The sequence below is a fragment of the Martes martes genome, assembly GCF_963455335.1.
Source record: "Martes martes genome assembly, chromosome: 9".
In the NCBI taxonomy this organism is placed as follows: Eukaryota; Metazoa; Chordata; class Mammalia; order Carnivora; family Mustelidae; genus Martes; species Martes martes.
This window is the reverse complement of record NC_137896.1, coordinates 64229294-64246154: the sequence shown is the minus strand read 5'-3', so window position 1 is coordinate 64246154 and position 16861 is coordinate 64229294. Positions and strand designations below refer to the sequence as shown.

At 45.8% G+C, this 16861-nt stretch overlaps 1 protein-coding gene across 1 annotated transcript in view; it reads right to left on the bottom strand.

Moving 5' to 3' along the window:
* The window catches only part of THADA (THADA armadillo repeat containing), a gene marked incomplete at its 5' end in the record, with an annotated part of 322555 nt that overhangs the window by 85383 nt on the left and 220311 nt on the right, over positions 1 to 16861 (bottom strand). Inside the window, one exon of the mRNA XM_080813492.1 lies at positions 15570 to 15685. Coding sequence (XP_080669618.1) covers positions 15570 to 15685 — 116 coding nt within the window. The remainder of the gene's footprint in view (positions 1 to 15569; positions 15686 to 16861) is intronic.

The following is a 16861-nucleotide window of genomic DNA, read 5'->3' as shown; positions in this document are numbered from 1 at the left end:
GGCAGGGCAGAGAGCAGGGCTTCCCAGACACATCCACAATGGCCCTAGTGTCTGGAGGACAGCAGGAGTTCCTGGGAAGTCTGTGATAAATTATTCACTTCTCCCGTCCCTTCCGGAATCCCAGTGGCTGTAGAGCTGCTTAACTGAGGCCCATTCATTCGGAAAACATTTACTGAGAGGCTACTGAGAGCTAGGAATAGTGCCAGAGTTTAGAAATATGAAGATAAAATGATTCAGTGACATAGTCACTGCCCTCAAGGAACTTAGAGTCCTGAATAGTGTTTTTCAAACCACAGGTTATGACCCATTTTGTTGACTATGAAACAACTAGTGAGTGGTGACCAGCATAACAGAGAGAAAGGAATGGAGGGGAAGGAGAGGAGGAGGGGGTGGTGGTGGGGAACACAGAGGATCTGGGGCCACAAAGGAGGGAGGGAGCAGAGGAGGAAAAGAAGGCAGAGAGAGGGAGGTAGAGAGGAAGGGAAGGTGGGAGGGAGGAGGAAAATATAATCAGAGGTATCAAAGTGGTAAAGGGAAGCATTGTTTCCTTTACTTCTTGCTATAAAGTCCTTGCCCGGGATCAATTTTTAATAAATTATCTTTAATAAATTATTTTAAAAAAATTATCTTGTTAGAGGCAAATAATTTATGAAACGCAATAGTCTTAAGTAAAAACATTGGTAGATTTGTTCTAACTCCTTTCTTTTTCTTTTCCAGGTAATAAGCCAGCCTGCTCTATACTGAATGGTATTAACAGGGCTATGCTTGGTATCCAAAGTGATGGTGGATATGCTAAAAGCAAACATTCCTGAAATTAAATGTGCTACAACTTGAGTAAGTTCCCCTATTGCACTTTTTCTTATAGACTGTTCATATCTTATAGAGATAGTATCACCATTCCAAACTGGGCAAGATTTCACATGTGTGTACATATATACACACAGACGGCACACACACATTAGGTCATATGTAAAATATTTGTTTCGAGTGGCTGTCAAAAAATCTTGAAAGCCACCAAGTTAGCAGGAGAAACATGCAACCAATCATATTAGAGTATGAGGGGCGGCCCAAAGGAGGGGTCTGACAGGCTAAAAATTAAGCATGGTTGAAGAGGGACCTGCCAAGTCAGGAAGTGACTTGGCAAAGAGCTGGAGAGTGAGGAGTGTGGGATACAGAACATGGGCAGAGTGACCCCAGCAGAAGCAGCAGCATGTCCAAAGAGCAGGGCACATGACACATCTGGAAAATAATGAGAAGTGCAAAGGGGACGTGGGAGGGGAACGACAACAGGAAATGACAGCGGATGAGTGAAACACCCAAAGGGAGAGCTTCAGAGTGACCTTTAAGAGTTCAAAAGCTCCAAAGGGCTGAAGCCACCAGTGGGACTCCACCAGCCCAATCCATACAGGAAAGCTAGGATCCCCACGCACTAGAGTGTGAAGTGTTGGTGGGCTCCCTAGAAGGGTCAGAGAGTTCACTCTAGACACACTATATCCTTCCAGAAGCATTCACTGCCGACTTCAGAGGGCTGGAAACAGCTGTTGTGGTTTTAGGCAGCTAGTGTCTGTTAAGGTCTCTAAGTCAAGAGACTGTATCTGGACTTCAACAGAGTCAGGGTCGGAGGTCTCTCTAATCCCCAGGGAACTACTCCCCCAGAAGCCTAATTAGACTCATGGCTTAACTTTATTAAGCTAAACACCTTTACTGAGCACCATGGGGGAACATCCTACTTGGGACAGAACAGGAGGGAGAGGGAGAACGTTCTGGCTTTGCAAAGCCTACGGCCTTGTTTTGTATGTGTATGCTGGAGAGTGTACATGGAGAAAAACAAAATGTACAAAAAACAGTGAGAGGGAATGTCATGGAGGAGGGGTCTGGAGACACCGAAGGATTTAGCCAGTAAAGGGAAAGAAGGAATCCAGTCAGGAGAGCTCCGTAAAGCAGATACGATGTTGAAAACATGCTTGCTACATGCAGGGACCAATGAAGACCAGGAAATCAAACAGGTGCCGCTGACGAGCTTGATGGCTGAGAATGACTGGGGAGCTCGAGTCCTAGCAGGGGCTCTAATCCTGTCCTCGACCAGGCTCACTCCGACTCGGACCACTTCTGTTCTCAACCATGTCACTGAGCAAAAAGCACTAATAGCCTCGTACCAGGGAGCCAGCAGTGGAGTTAATAAAGTAATATCCCAGGGACTACCACCAGACCCAGAATAGGCTGTTAAGAAGAAAACCAGAAAAAGAGAAGGAAAGTAGGTGGGGAGCAAGGGAAGAGAAGACAGGTAAGAAGTGGGGGAAGGGGCAAGAGAAGAAGAATGAGAGAGGGAAGGTGGTGGGAGAGGGAGAGGGGGAAAACGGTCTAGAACATGTTCCCATTTTCTGCCACAAACCCCAGACTTGGCACATGTCCAGCCACACCATGTCCTTTATTGAAAGTTCATTTCAGAGCCTGTCCTCTAGGAAAACCTTCCCTGACTAACCATCAGAAAACAGCCTCCGAGGGCAATCTGAATGGCCGGCTCGACACGGTATTTTGTTGACCTCCCTTGAGGTCAACATCTCCCCGAGATCCCGACGGCCATCTTTGCAAACCCAGGCAGTTCCCGTCTCTGCAATGGTAGCTGCCCACAGAACCAGAGTCGCCTCTCTTCACATTTGGATACGAAAGGAAGAGCTCTTGCGGGTTAGGAGCCAGGAGGTACTTCTTTGATGCAGGCCACATTAAGTTATGTAAATGTGGAAGTGTAAATTAAATAAAAAAGAACCCCTCTCTCCCTTCTGATTTCCATTTTTTACCACAGCCCCCAGCCAAGCAACCATCACATGGCATTCTTGGAGCAACAATAGGGGATTTGTTTAAACCAAGATGCCAAATGGTCATGAATTGCAGAATATATATTTTTAAACAAGTGATTTTCCCCCACTGTAACATCCAGAATTTAGCTCTGCGCTGCAGGCCAGCTGGCAGCGGCATGCGGGGTCTGGCTGGCTACCCAGGACTGCTCATTTACCTTGCCCTCCCCTGAGGGGGTGTGACGGCAGAGCTGCATTTTTATGGTATGCTCCAACTTCCATCCAGCCTTCCTTGGTCTGGAGCTTTGCAAGTGTTTATACTCACACCCACACGCAGAAGCTGCCCCGTAGTACTCCTCCTTGAATTTTCCTTTTAAAGTGGAGCCATCTTTGTGCCCTGCTCTGGTGGTTGACCAGTTTATAGGGAATTGACTGAGTTGCCTATGGCCAAAGCAAGAGACCAGGAGCTGTGAGTCTGTCCACAAAGGGACCAAGCGTCCCCACCATGCCTACAGAGCACATGGGGCTTCCCCTAGAAAAGCAGCTTTTGTTCCGGGGAATGGAATCTGTGAAAACAGGGCCCAGCCACCTTACTAGGGTTCTAGGAGGGACTCGGTGAGGCCCAGACGGTGTGTAGACAACACCAGGGCACTTGGCAGGTCAGGGTCCAGGCCATGGCTGCCTTGGCTTCCCTGGCAAAACCGCTGCTCAAGAGGAAACCCACAACCTCAAGGCCAAGGTTTTGCCTTTTCCCAACATTAAGGTTCACCTGCCTTTTCAGAGGACCCCCAGGGAGCCTCCCCCACCCCCCAGAGGCCCTCATATTTTTCCATCTTTCTATTAGGCATCTTTTTCTCATTAATGTACTAACACTCAAGTTATGTGCAGAGAATGAGGAAAAAGAGACCTTGTGTGGGGCTTGGGATTTGTTCAAAGCCTGGGGAAATCGTTTTAGAGGGTGTATGTTTTTTATTCCTTTTATGAGAGATGCATGTTTCCCCCCCTCTGTGACTTGTTTAAAAGTAAAGTTTAATATGCTGCCAGAGAAATTGCTGGTTAATAACTTAATAAGCTATGTGCTAGGAATTATGGGAGAAAAGTAGTATCCAAGAAAACTTTTATTGTACAGTTTGGGGCTTGGAGGATATATAGCTTCAGTTATTATATAAAATGCTAACAGAAGTCCCCTTTCTTTTCAAACCCCACTTTCTCCCCAGTATTATAAAAAAAGGATAAATAAGTGAGGCGAATGAAAACTTCTGGAAGCTGCATGAGACGTCTGTATGCAGATCACAAGGTGAGAATTTCCAACAGCCACAGTCAACACAACCGTGCGAATGTGAACTTGGCAAAGCACACACTTGGAAATTAGCCCTGGCAAGAATAGTAATACTGATGATAATAATATCAACTTTCTTTTATGAAAAGTTTTGTCTTAAAAAAATATGCCTACCTTATCTTTATAAAATTCTTAAGAGGGAAGAAAAATAGGCATTATTATTCCCATTTTTTACAAGTCAACAAAGTAGCTTATGTAGCTCAAGTGACCCACCCAGGATTAGGGCAAAAACCAAGAATAGATTCAAGGTTTTCTTGACAAATTGTATCTCTGTGTCCCAAACACAATCAGATGCAAAATGAGACTCGGTGCCAAACAATGAGAGTATTTTGGTTTGTGGCCACATGCCCTGGTGTTGTGTCCTGCAGCCAGTCTGGTGAAAAGTGAGGCTCAGAGCACAGCTGTTCCTGCGAGGGCCAACATAATGGCCTGTTTTCAACATGGCTGATGATGTTGATAAAGACTTAATCATCTGACAGTGGATATTTCCTCTGTTTGTTTAGCTCTCCTATACTTTCACACTCGTTTCACACCAAGTCCTTCCTTGCCCACATTGGTTTTCCTTGCCCGTCATTTTACAGGGTCCCACTTTACACATAAAAACGGAGTCCCAAAGAAACGGCTGGCCCCACAGGGTTGGCTACAGCTGAACCCAGACCTGCTAACCTCTGCCTCTCCTCAACTCCAGCAGGACGCATACACAGGTCAGAGGCTTTTCCATCTGCCAAGTCGCTCTCAAAGTGCCCCTCCTCTGGTCACCCAGAAACACAGGGCCTTTGGGTTCAGGCGGGCAGCCCTGGAGTAAAATCCTGATACCGCATGGGAAAGTGTTATTTCCAGAGGTGTGTAGGCCAGTCCTATCACCAAAGAAGCCTGGGTATCGCAGGCAGCTGAGAGGGAGGAAGGAAAGAGAGTGGGGGCTCTGGAGGGTTCTTCTTAAAGCTGCTCCTTTGGTCCATTTACATAAGACCAGTCCACAGACCCCCAAAGCCCTCGGGAGATGGCAGAAGTCTGGCCACAAGGGACAAACGTACCATGGCTGAGCCAGCTCAGTATGAGGGCACACAAGCAGGAGGCCAACTGAGGCAAAAAGAAGCACTCTGGTCAGGTCTATGCCTTGCCCAAAAGCCTGCCTTCAGAGTTGCTGACACCAGTTAAGAGTACTGTCTCCAAAGATCACTACTGAAAAACAGCTGTATGATCCAGGAGAATTAACTTGTTTACATGTTGGAACTTAGTAAGATGTTAGCATGAGTCGCTGGTCAGATCAAGTGGCAGTGGCAGTCAGCTAACTGAGAATAGATTTCTAAGGCGAGAGGACTTTGAATAGCTAAACGTTGGATGGCAAGAAGGTATAGAGCGTGTGTTCCTGTCCAAGGAGGGCAGTTCCCGAGAGAGGGTGCTGGGACAGCCCACGGGCATGGGGTGGCAGGATTTGCTACGAGGATGATCAGGCCATAGTAGAAGAAGGAAGTGGATCAAGAGGCAAAAAGCAAATTTGCTATTTATGCCCAACTTGGGCCACCTCCAGAGTCAGCCACATCTGTCAAGTGGGAAGAAGTCACCTGCCCTCTTGTGCCTAATTCCTTATCTACAAATACTGGTTTGGATTAGATTCCTATTTTGAAATAGGAAGTCAGGATGCTCCTCTTCGTCCCTTTCAGGGCCCCCAGTGGGTGAGGGGCCATGCGGGTGGGTCCCCAGGCCCCTATCCCAGCTTGCACCTCGTGTGTCAGCCCTACTATCTTCAACATGTTGAACTTCCTCTTTTTTTTTTTTTTTAAGATTTTATTTGACAGACAAAAATCACAAGTAGGCAGAGAGACAGGCAGAGAGAGAGGGGGAAGCAGGCTCCCTGCTGAGCAGAGAGCCCATGCTTGATCCCAGGACCCTGGGATCATGATCTGAGCTGAAGGCAGAGGCCTAACCCTGAGCCACCCACGCGCCCCTTGAACTTTCTCTTAAGCTTCTATTTGAAGAAAGGATTCCACGGGACTAGATGATCTCTAAATTCCCTTCCTGCTGTAAATTCTGTGGCTCAGTGGTCCTCTTGGCACTGTTGAGAAGACAACAGGCAGGCGGTTTAAAATGAACACAAGCAGCATCTCTACTCCCCTCACCAGCTGCCCAGGCAGGGAACAGGGGCTTCCAAGGGACAGAGATCTGGTTGATGGTTACTGGCGAGCTTTTGCTTACCACCAGGAGGGGCTGGAAATTGTGTTGATCACTGGGAAGGGCTGCAAAGATTTAATACACTCCTCAGTGTATCTTGTGTGCATGGAGACAGCAGTGTACTTACCAGTATAAGCCTGAGCTTACTGACTTCCTTTTAACTCTTGGATCAAATCCAAATTCCTCTGGCTAACATTTAAGGCCTGCCACAACTGGTCTCTTATCAAGTCTTATACCGCTCTCCAAAACATAGCATGTCTCCTGCGGCCCTCTGCCCTCACAGGCACCCAATATATCCCAGGCATTCCCTTCAGTGTGTCCTTGCACATGCTGTCTACAATCCTGACACACTCTTTTCCCACCACATTTGGTGTTTCCAAATCACACCAATGCCCCAGGACCCATCTCGAATATTTAACTCTCTGAGAAAGCAAAGCCTTACCTGACTATTCCAGTCCACATTCTTCCCTGAGTTCTTGTACTCATTCTACGTACTACAGAATTACAGCTTCTTCATGGACGTCACCGTTGGTTGTTTCACATGGATAAGCTCTCTTTTCAACTAGACTAAACCATCACTAAGCTCTGACAATAGAGACTCCATGATAAATGCCTAAAGTGGTTCCCACGATGTTGAACGCCGTGCTAAGATTCCTTCCTTTGTACTTGGGCAATGAGACCTTCACAATTTATTTAGCAACACAGGCTTTCTATCAGTCTAAACTCAGTCATTCTCCAATCTAAGAAAATTAACCTTATCTAATAATTCCATCTCGTCCAGCCTTTAAAGATGTTTCCGTCCTCCTAGAAGACTTCCTTCGGCAGCCCGACCCCATAAGCCAGCTCCTGTAACACACCCTGACCTCATTTCAGAATTGACCAGATTCTTGTTTACAGTTAATTAAATCCATACCTGTCTTATTTACGTGGTTTTTGAAACAGAGACCATATCATTCATCTCTCTATTCTCCACTGTGTCTACGACACTGCTTTGTACTATTTGTGAAACTGAACTGGCTCCAATTCCTTGGGAATGGATCCATGTGTTGACTTATCCAAAAGATGGAACATGTTACATGCTAAAGGAAAAAAAATAAGCCACTATGTTAGTGTTTTACACAATATTACGAAAATGTGTTGAGGACACTTAAAGCCTGCGGTCCTTTGCAAGCCGGGCAATGACAGCATTGCCCAAATCTTCCAACAGCAATACCTCCATAAGCCAACAGCTACAAGTGGGGCAAACAGACATTTCTGAGTCCTTTATCAAATTAATTGCCATTTCCAGGTTAGGTCTGCAGGTTTCTATATTTAAAAAGTAGAAAGCACCAGCAGTTGGCAGTGGAATTCTTGATGTGCAGTTGCATGAAAGGACTATTTTTATTTTTATTTTTCACTGTAATAGGAAGAAGCTTTGATCTTGGGCACCTTGCTCAAAGGCTCAGTTCCATATATCGATCTCTTGTGACTCCTTTTACCTGACTGGTTTCCATAAGCCCAGCCTGTCAACAAGAAATACCTCATATATTCTCAAGCTTCACTTCTTCTCAGACACCTTATTCCTTCAAGTCTTGACATATTTTTAAAAGGAATAGCTAATGAAGAAAATGTCTGGCACCCTGTCCATGGGTTTGGGTTGAAATGCACTAACTTAATGGTTCTTTCTGTTTTTAAAAAATACAAACAGGATCTGATCCCAAGATATCTTGACCTTAAATTTTTCTGAGCAGTCTGAAAGAGAAGCGGACAAATGTCAACAAGCTTGGGTCTGAAAGACACCAACTTCATTTCTCTCATCTTTCAAATATGCATGAGGCACAAGGAGACTTGAAGGAGGCCAAGCTGAAGGACTCAGAGTGGTCCTAATGGGAATCTCGCTCCCCCATAAAATCTGGGGGTTGAAAGAAAAGCAATGTTGAAAAAGAGGGGATGAGAGGGGAGTACTGGAAAACTTTTATATAAAAAGAAAGAAAGAAAGAAAGAAAGAAAGAAAGAAAGAAAGAAAGAAAGAAAGAGAGTGAAGAAGAAACAAACCAAAAAAGCAAAAATCCAACCCCCAGCAATGCCTGGAAACTTGCTATGTAACTAACCATCCCTGTTCAGACTTGCCTCCCTTACAGTTTTGGAAGGGACCACAAATGATAGCCTTAAAATGCCACATGAGCATCAGAATATTTTAACAATTCTTCTTGACTGGACACTTTTCTATGGGCATGGGAGTGAAACAGCAACCTGCAGCTGCGGCAAAGGGCTGAGGTCTCTCTTCATTTCAAGCAGTTGCGAAAGGAGGACCCTTCTCCCTTTAGGGAGGGGAGCGACGCAGGAGGCGTGTGGGGTTTGGGAAGGGCGAAGGAGCGGTGGGAAAATGGAAGGAGACCTAAACCCCAGTGTTTCTGCCTGGGAGGTGCAGGCACTTGTGGGAATCAATCTGCTGGTTAGGACATAGATGCTGTCTTCAGCTGTGAAGCAAAACAGAGTCCCAAACCAGAACTTCTGCAGCTGGCCACAGATCCCCACACCCCCAGGGCAGGACTGGGATTGTTGTACAAACGCCAGTCCCAGCTCTGCTCTAGAAACATATTTTCCTTACACATTTAAGTCCAAGGCCTTCAAGGAGCTTACCAGTCTGCTTAGTTGGGCCTAGGAACTAAAAGAGAAAATAGGGAGAATGATGAGAGTACAGACAAGGTGGTGGACAGGGAAGGAGATGCACAAGTGGCTGGAGGCCGTGTACTGGAGAGATGGAGACGTGGACGAGGAGTCCACAGAGGAGGGAAAAGGGGGGTGTCAGGAGCACTGATGTGGAGTGGAGAGGGGAGAGATCATAGAGCTGAAACTTTTTGCAAGTGAGAATCAACTTGAGGTAACAAATCATTAGGTCTGGTACAAAGGGTGGTCTTCAACAAACATTAGTGCCCTCCAACATTTCTTTTCCCCATCAGGATGGTTTTACTCAAAAATTTATTGCCCGAGCTTGCTTTCCTCATAACCTTGGGATGTGTTCTTGTATTCCTGAGAGCCTGTTTTTCTCACCATAATATCAGGCTGTTATTTTCAAAATGATAATACTGTGTGTCAACAAGCACTGGTCCTACCCTCGGCACTGAGGCCACTGGGATGGCTGCCGGGCAAGGGAGTGTGGGCTCCCCATAGAAAGTGCTGGGGCCATGCAGCCCCTCCATGCAGGGCAACCCAGGGGGATGGGGAAAGAATTCCAGGCTGACACCTTTAGTGGTCTTAGCCTTTTCCTGTGTCCCCAAGCTCCAGCCTTTGAGAACGAGGGTGTGAAGGTGGGAGTATCTCAAAGGGCCGTGGTCCTGATGACCACAGTGACCCCTGGCCCTCCGAATACGTACTGTGTTCCGGAACCAGCAGCAGCAGAACTGCACGAGAACTAGTCAGAAGTGCAGGATCTTGGGCACCAGCCCAGATCTACTGAATGAGAGTCTGCATGTTAAGGAGTTCCTGGGGTGATTCACATGCACATTAAGGTCTGAGGAGCACTGTTCTTGAAAATGCTTAACCTTTTGACATTCAAAAGCCTTGACATAAAAATACTGGACAGATGGAGGCAAGGGCAGGGCGGTGGGGGGGGGTAGCAGAAGGAGCCCCACAAGGAGCAGGGAAGTAAGTCCATAGGATCTTACCTTTGCCCTGGTAGGCTGTGTGAAAACAAACAAATTCCCCAACTGCTCTGGGCAGCACTTTCCCATATACATGGGGATGGGAGTGGACTGCAAGCAACTTCAGAATTCCTTCTAGTTCTAAAGTGCGAGGTCCATGATTCCATTTGACAAGACTCTGTTTTGTTGCCCTCTCTATGCTAAAGTTTGGTTTTAATAGGTAGTTGCAGTATTTAATACAGCTTGGCTTACAGCAGGGCTCAGTAAGTATTTGTTGAAAGAAGTGATACAAATACGAGTCTATTCTCTTCAAGCTACCCCTCAAAAAACAAAAACGAGCTGTAAGCTTCCAAGACAGTAGACCACCCCAGAGTACCAGTACTGGTACTTCTCAGGACAACAGACATAAGTTAAAATATCTTGCTAAGGCAGCTTTTAAGTAATCTATCTGGATGGGGTGCCTGGGTGGCTCAGTGGGTTGGGGCCGCTGCCTTCGGCTCGGGTCATGGTCCCGGCGTCCTGGGATCGAGCCCCGCATCGGGCTCTGTGCTCAGCGGGGAGCCTGCTTCCTCCCTTCTCTCTCTGCCTGCCTCTCTGCCTACCTGTGATCTGTCTGTCGAGTGAATAAATAAAGTCTTTAAAAAAAAAAAAAAAGTAATCTATCTGGGAAATTCACTTGTATATGAAACTACACAGTGGCGTGGCCCCTCATTCTGGCACATCTGTGGAACGAAAGTGTTAACAACTGTATCTCCTGGGTAGCAGGCTGGAGGGATGGTCATTCCATTTTTCTTGAATGAGTCTGTGGCCTCCGAAGAAAAGTCCCGGTGCCCTGTAACACGACTACTATTTCACTCAACACTCACCCTTCATCTTCTTTCTCAAGGTGATGGGAGACACAAGGATGCACAAAACCACATCGGTAGTTCTCCATCTGATTGCATTTTAGAATCTCCTGGAGAGTTTTATAACTACCAGTACTTGGGTCACGCTCTCAACCAAAAAATTAAAAAATTCTGGAGGTGGAACCTGGCATCAGGTTTTAAGACTTCTCCAGATGATTCTAATATGCAGCCATCAGCATGAGGAACTACTGCCTGGAGTAAAAACTCACCATCAGCCAATCTGGACACTTCATAAATGCCAATACCCAGAGTCACAAACTCCAGAACTCTTTCCATCTTGTGAAAGTACAACTCTAGGCCCATTCAACACTATCTCCTCATTCCCTTTCCACTAGCCCCTGGCAACCACCATTCTATTTTCTGTCTCCATGAATGTGACCACTGTCGGTATCTTACAGAAGTGGAATCATACGGTATTTGTCTTTCTGTGACTGGCTTCTTGCACTTAGCATGATGTCCTCAAAGTCCATCCATGTTGTAGCCTGTATCAGGATTTCCTTCCTTGTAAAGGCTGAATAATACATTGTCCATATACACCACGTTGTTGATCCCTTCATCCATCAATGGACACTTAGGTTACTTCTTCCTTTTGGCTGTTGTGAATAATGCTGCTGTAATCACGGGTGTACAAATATTTCTTCAAGACTCTGCTTTCAATTCATTTGGGTCTATACCCAGAAGTAGAACTGCTAGGTCATATGGTAATGCTATGTTTAATTTTTTGAAGAAATGCCATACTATTTTCCATGGTGGCTATACCATATACCACTATGTTAAAAAAAAAAAAAGGCCCAGGAGCAAAGATTAAGTAAGTATATATAGAAAACCGTGAACTAACAATAGTAGCTTCCACTGGATGTTGGTAAGAGCAGACTGACAGTCTCTTCTTTTCCAAATTTCATACTTGCCTAACCTTCTATGATAAGCATACGCTACACATGACCAAGGAAAAAAAAGTGAAAAAACATTTCGTAGGGCACATTTTTCCTCCCAGTCATCATGTCATCCATTGCACTGAGCCTGACGGTTCAGTGAGTTCACCACATTTGTCTGAAGGGAAACACACACACACTACCTCTTCCTTTTATAACCAAATTGATTTCTGAAAAATTTTAAGCCCAATATAGTAATAATTCCAACTCTCGATCAAAATAATAAGTCTTTTCTCCTCTTAGGCCTCTCTGACAGGGCTTTCAGAAAATCCTTCCTATTTAGGCCAGGCCTGTGGTCCAGCTGGGCCCGCAGAGCTGGGGCCAGCCGTTAGCCTCCCCAGGGCGCTGCTGAGTGCCCTCAAGGGGTGCCCGCAGCCAGCCTCTCCAGGCCCGCCAGCCACCCCTATGTGTACTCCACTTGTGGCCTGGGTCGGCTTTCTTTTCCTTCAGTAGTTGGGGAATGGTCCTCACACCGTAAGAGAGACACTGACCTGGACGGAGGAGGGAGGCCTGGAGGCAAAAGGGGAAGGAAGGAACGTGAAGGATTAACGAGCTGACTTCCATAAAGGTTTTGACATCTTGGAATGAAAAGCGGCCTGTAAGAGCAGAAGCCCAGGCCTCTACTCAGGCCATGTTGCCAGCTGGCCGTTCATCACCAAAAATTCCCCACAACTCCATGGCTATTGCTTAACCACCTCATATAAATCCCAATTAATCTTGCAAAGTCAAAACATAAATATATGACAAAAGTCTTTATGTGCCCTCAATTTCAGGGTCAAAATTTATAAAACCAAATTGGTTATCCAGTGGCTCCAATGAACTTTTCTTTCTTTCTTTTTTTTTTTTTAAACTTTCTTTGGGAATAAAAAGACAAATAAGTGACACCCTCACTAATGTGTATGTACTTAGTGGACTGAAGGAACTCAGGCTAATACATAAATTGTAGAAGAAAAAAGGTGTCGGTGCTAAAATTTAAACTAGCTTTCCTTTTTTTTTTTGGCAGTAACATTAATGTTTCATAGCTTATACTCAAAAGATACAGAAAAGCCTTAGTAGGCACAAAGGAACATTTATTCGTCTTTCATATGTAAATTGCTAGGGACATAAAGAGCCTCTTGAGCAGTGGAACTGCGAATATTCCACATTGCAATGTCTTTCATGGGAAAGGCAGGTGATAATGTGAAACGGTGGTCGGCTTCAAGAAGGGCCCATCAGGACCCAGAATGGGCTCATGTGAGCACGGAGGTGCTCACAGGGCAACGACCTCAAAGGACCTCAGGGACAAGGCAGGCGTGTCTCACAGGACAGGCTGAAACTTCATCATTTACATTCAGTGTTCTCCTTTCCTGTTCAGAACCTCAAGGTTATCATGTCAATGATGTGGATAATACAGAAAAACTGATACATGGCTTTGGAAGGGATGGTGCTCTGCCAGTGTGTTTTCCTCCCAAACTTTATTTCAGGCTCTGAACACATCCTGATTAACACAGTAAAAGTGCGTGGGGAGCAAGAGGAAGCCTGGTGTTAGGAACCACCTACAGACCACCCACAAAGTATAAAGTTCACACTTGAATCATAAAGAGTGGACTGTACTGGAAACATAAAAGTGGCTTTCCTGGACTCTGGGCAAGGAAGGTGGAAACGCAGTGAATTGTGGTGATTCATGCTTTTGTTTTCTAGGGCTGAAAAAATCATGGAGAAAAATAAGAGAAGATGTGTGTGTGTGTTGGGGGTGGGGTAGTGATGATGCTGAAAGCCTCACAGGAAAATTGCAATAGGGACCATAGGGAAAGTTAAAAGAGGACAGGAGGACCCCTCCAGTGGAAGAGGAGGTCGCTGGCAGCTTGGTCATCCATCTTCAGGCACTGACCCCACAGCACGAAGGTCTATTCAGAGGGCTGGCCTGTGACACCATCTCCTCCTTTCCGTCCAACAAGAAGGGATGGGCTCAAGAAGCCAGTAGAGGTTGAATTTCTATGAAACCCATGAAGGGGCAGCAGGCTAAGGGGGCAGAAATGCCTATACAGCACTTGCAGAACAGGAAATTTAGGATTCTGTCTTGGGGTGGGCCTGGCTAGAAGCAGAGATTTCATTCAATAGCATGGTTCCTGGAGAGCCCCAACTTCCTGATCCCTAGACACAACAGCTAGGAGGACCTGGCCGGCTACTGATAAACAGATGAAAGCACAAATGCGATCACAGTTCCCTATTCTCCCAAGAAAGGCAGCCTAGGGAGTTACCTGAAAGCCACACAGAAGGCAATGATACTAGGCTCAGTCAGAGAAGCAGTTTATGGTCAGTCAACTCCTGCTCTCTACATGAGAGAGAGAAAACACAGACTGGTCTAAAAACGAGAGTTAACCATCACTTTACTGGCATTTCACACACGAGAGACTCTCCCCATCAGTATCTCTGTCCAGAACTATAGGTGCTTAGACAAGATGTGGAGACTCACATACCCACACACTGAGAAATCCTTCAATGGCTCCCTTTCACCAAGAGGATTCCTTGAGGAGCTTTCACTGTGTGGTCTCTGTGGATTTCCGCAGCCTCGTGTACCTTCTACAAGGTTCCAGAAGAGCTGACTTGTTTATCGCTCTCCATACTTGCCATGCCATGTCACACAGCCACATCTTTGCCGCTGACATTACCGGAGCCCAGAATGCCTTCCCTGCCCTGGCCACTTGCCGAAATGCTGCTCATCTCTGGAAGGCCCTTTGCTGCCCCTCCTCTGGGCTACTCCTGGGCTCACTACACACATTTTTTATTTCCCTTGCCATATGCGATGAAAATTATTTATCTACACATCTTTCTCACCTCCTAGATTTGAGTTCCTTGAAACCAGAGCTAGTTTTTCCTCTCTCTTTGCATCTCTTCCATCTCCTAACACAAAGGCCAGTGTGTAGCTGGTGTTGGACAAGACTTTGTTGGATTACAGTAACTTGTGGGCCTGTACTGCCTGTTTCCTGCCTTCACATAGAAGGTGGGGAACCAACAAAAGTGAGTGAAGGGATATTTTTTGAAAAACGAGAAGGCTGGTATGTTAGACAATCAATACATTGATTTCTAATCAAACGCAAGATACTCTGGCATGGAATGTGGTGGCCCATGGGCCTCTTGTGCTGGAACGTACAGAGGACCTTGCAGTAACAATGTCCAACCAATATCAGAGTCTTGCAACATGGGTTTGACCATATTGTTACAAAGAGGACTCCCTGTGTTTTGAATGAGAGATTCTTTTTATTCCCTCTTTCACATAGTAAATGTCCTAAGTTCTAGGATAAATGAAGAACGGCGAGAATGAAAAAATAAATGTATCCACCCTCCTTTGCCTCGATTATTCAAGCTATTCTCCTGAAAGGGGGCAACTTGTATGTCTTTTTCTTGTTCACGCTCTACTGGTCTCTCTGTGCCTGTTCAAGTCTTACCCCAATCTCTAATCTATGAATTGCCGTGGCACCTAAGAGTTTGCACCACATGATTGAGTCAGTTACTGCCTTTCACCGCCATGATATTTGACACAGGGCTGGGCACATGGCAGGTATTAATAAAAACAAGCTGATCGGTGGACCGATAAAAGGCCATATTACAAGTCCCCCAGCCATACAGCCGTTTCAGAAAAATTGTCAAGAAAATATTTTTCTTTCTTTCCCACAACCCAAAGTTCTAAAAAGATAAATACTCCAATAAGTTTAGAAAACTCATGCCAATGACTTTTTAAAACTCCCACAACTAGAAACAGCCATTCTCCAATGTATTCCTAACCCCTGATAACTCCTTGCTCATGTGGGGTTTTAACATACCTCTTGGCCAGCCAGAGTTTGGCTCTGGTACAGACAGCAACGTCAGCCAGCTCCTGCTGAAAGTCTGTATTCAGTCTGTACTTGGAGTCTGTGCAGGCTTGTAACAAATGAAAAACCTAAACCAAAAAGGAGAAAAAAGCAACATCCTGCTGTGAAAATATATTTTTCCTAAATGTTCAGTTCCTCCCTGTTAGGTTTCCTCAAAATATTCCCCTCAAAGGAAATAGACACCTGCAGAATGGGGCTCTGGTCTCCACACAGGAAGTAAGCTGGTTTGGGAGGACGTAGCAAGTGGCAGGAAACCTAGGCCCTCCATCCCTACCTCTGCTCTGGGTCCCCCTGCACAATTCCAAACAAGGGTGACTACTCAGTGACCAAACACTTATTTGATACAAGAGCTTATTAGTTCCAACAGCCTATCAAGTGATTTTAGCAAAGAAAGGCAAATACCTTGCTCTCTGTGACCCGTCTAACATGAAAAAAATGTACCTTGTCAAGTCAAAGTCTCACTGCAGAGGAAAAATCAACAGTCTCACAGTCCAAACTGGTTTGTGGGTTGGGTTTATCAGAACAGTCTTGGCCGAAGAAGCAGGCCACAATGATGCTTGCCTTTGCAAACACGGATGGTGATGTCCATAAACGATCTCGATTTTTTTCCGCAGTTTTTCACCAAGACATGGAGTGGAAGCAGCAAAACAGACACAAGCTACTCTCACTCTGACATGACATGATGTATGAGAACTGGGCAGAGAAGGACACATCCTCTAGTTGCCTCCACTTAGAACGAAGGCCACAGATTCAGCCGACACATGACCGTGTGTGTATTTGTGTGCACGGCTCATGTAAGCATGTCGTGGTTCACACTCAGTGATGACACCAACAACACTCTGTGAGGAGTCCAAAGCTGCAGGAGAGAGAGAGGACTAAGGCACAGACAAGTTCCTCTGACCTTAGCCAGTGCCAAGGAGTGTGAGGACGCATTTCAGAGAGCTCCTTCGGTCTCCTCATCTCAATCAAGCGGAATCAGTGGGCGGAGCAAAGCTAGTACGCATAAACACACTGAGAACTTGGAAAGTCCATTTTAATAATCAGTTTGCTTCCCTTCCCTATTGTATCCTTCACCAGAGCTACGGGTGACTCTTTCAAAGCCACGAGATTTAGCTTTTTCTTCTTTTCCTCTCCAGCCGATGAGAAGTCTAAGTGAGAGTTAAATAGGGAGGCGAATAATGAGAAGCAGCAAGAGGCCAAGACAAAAGAGATCCAGAATCATCAGAGCCTGAACAGGAATGAGC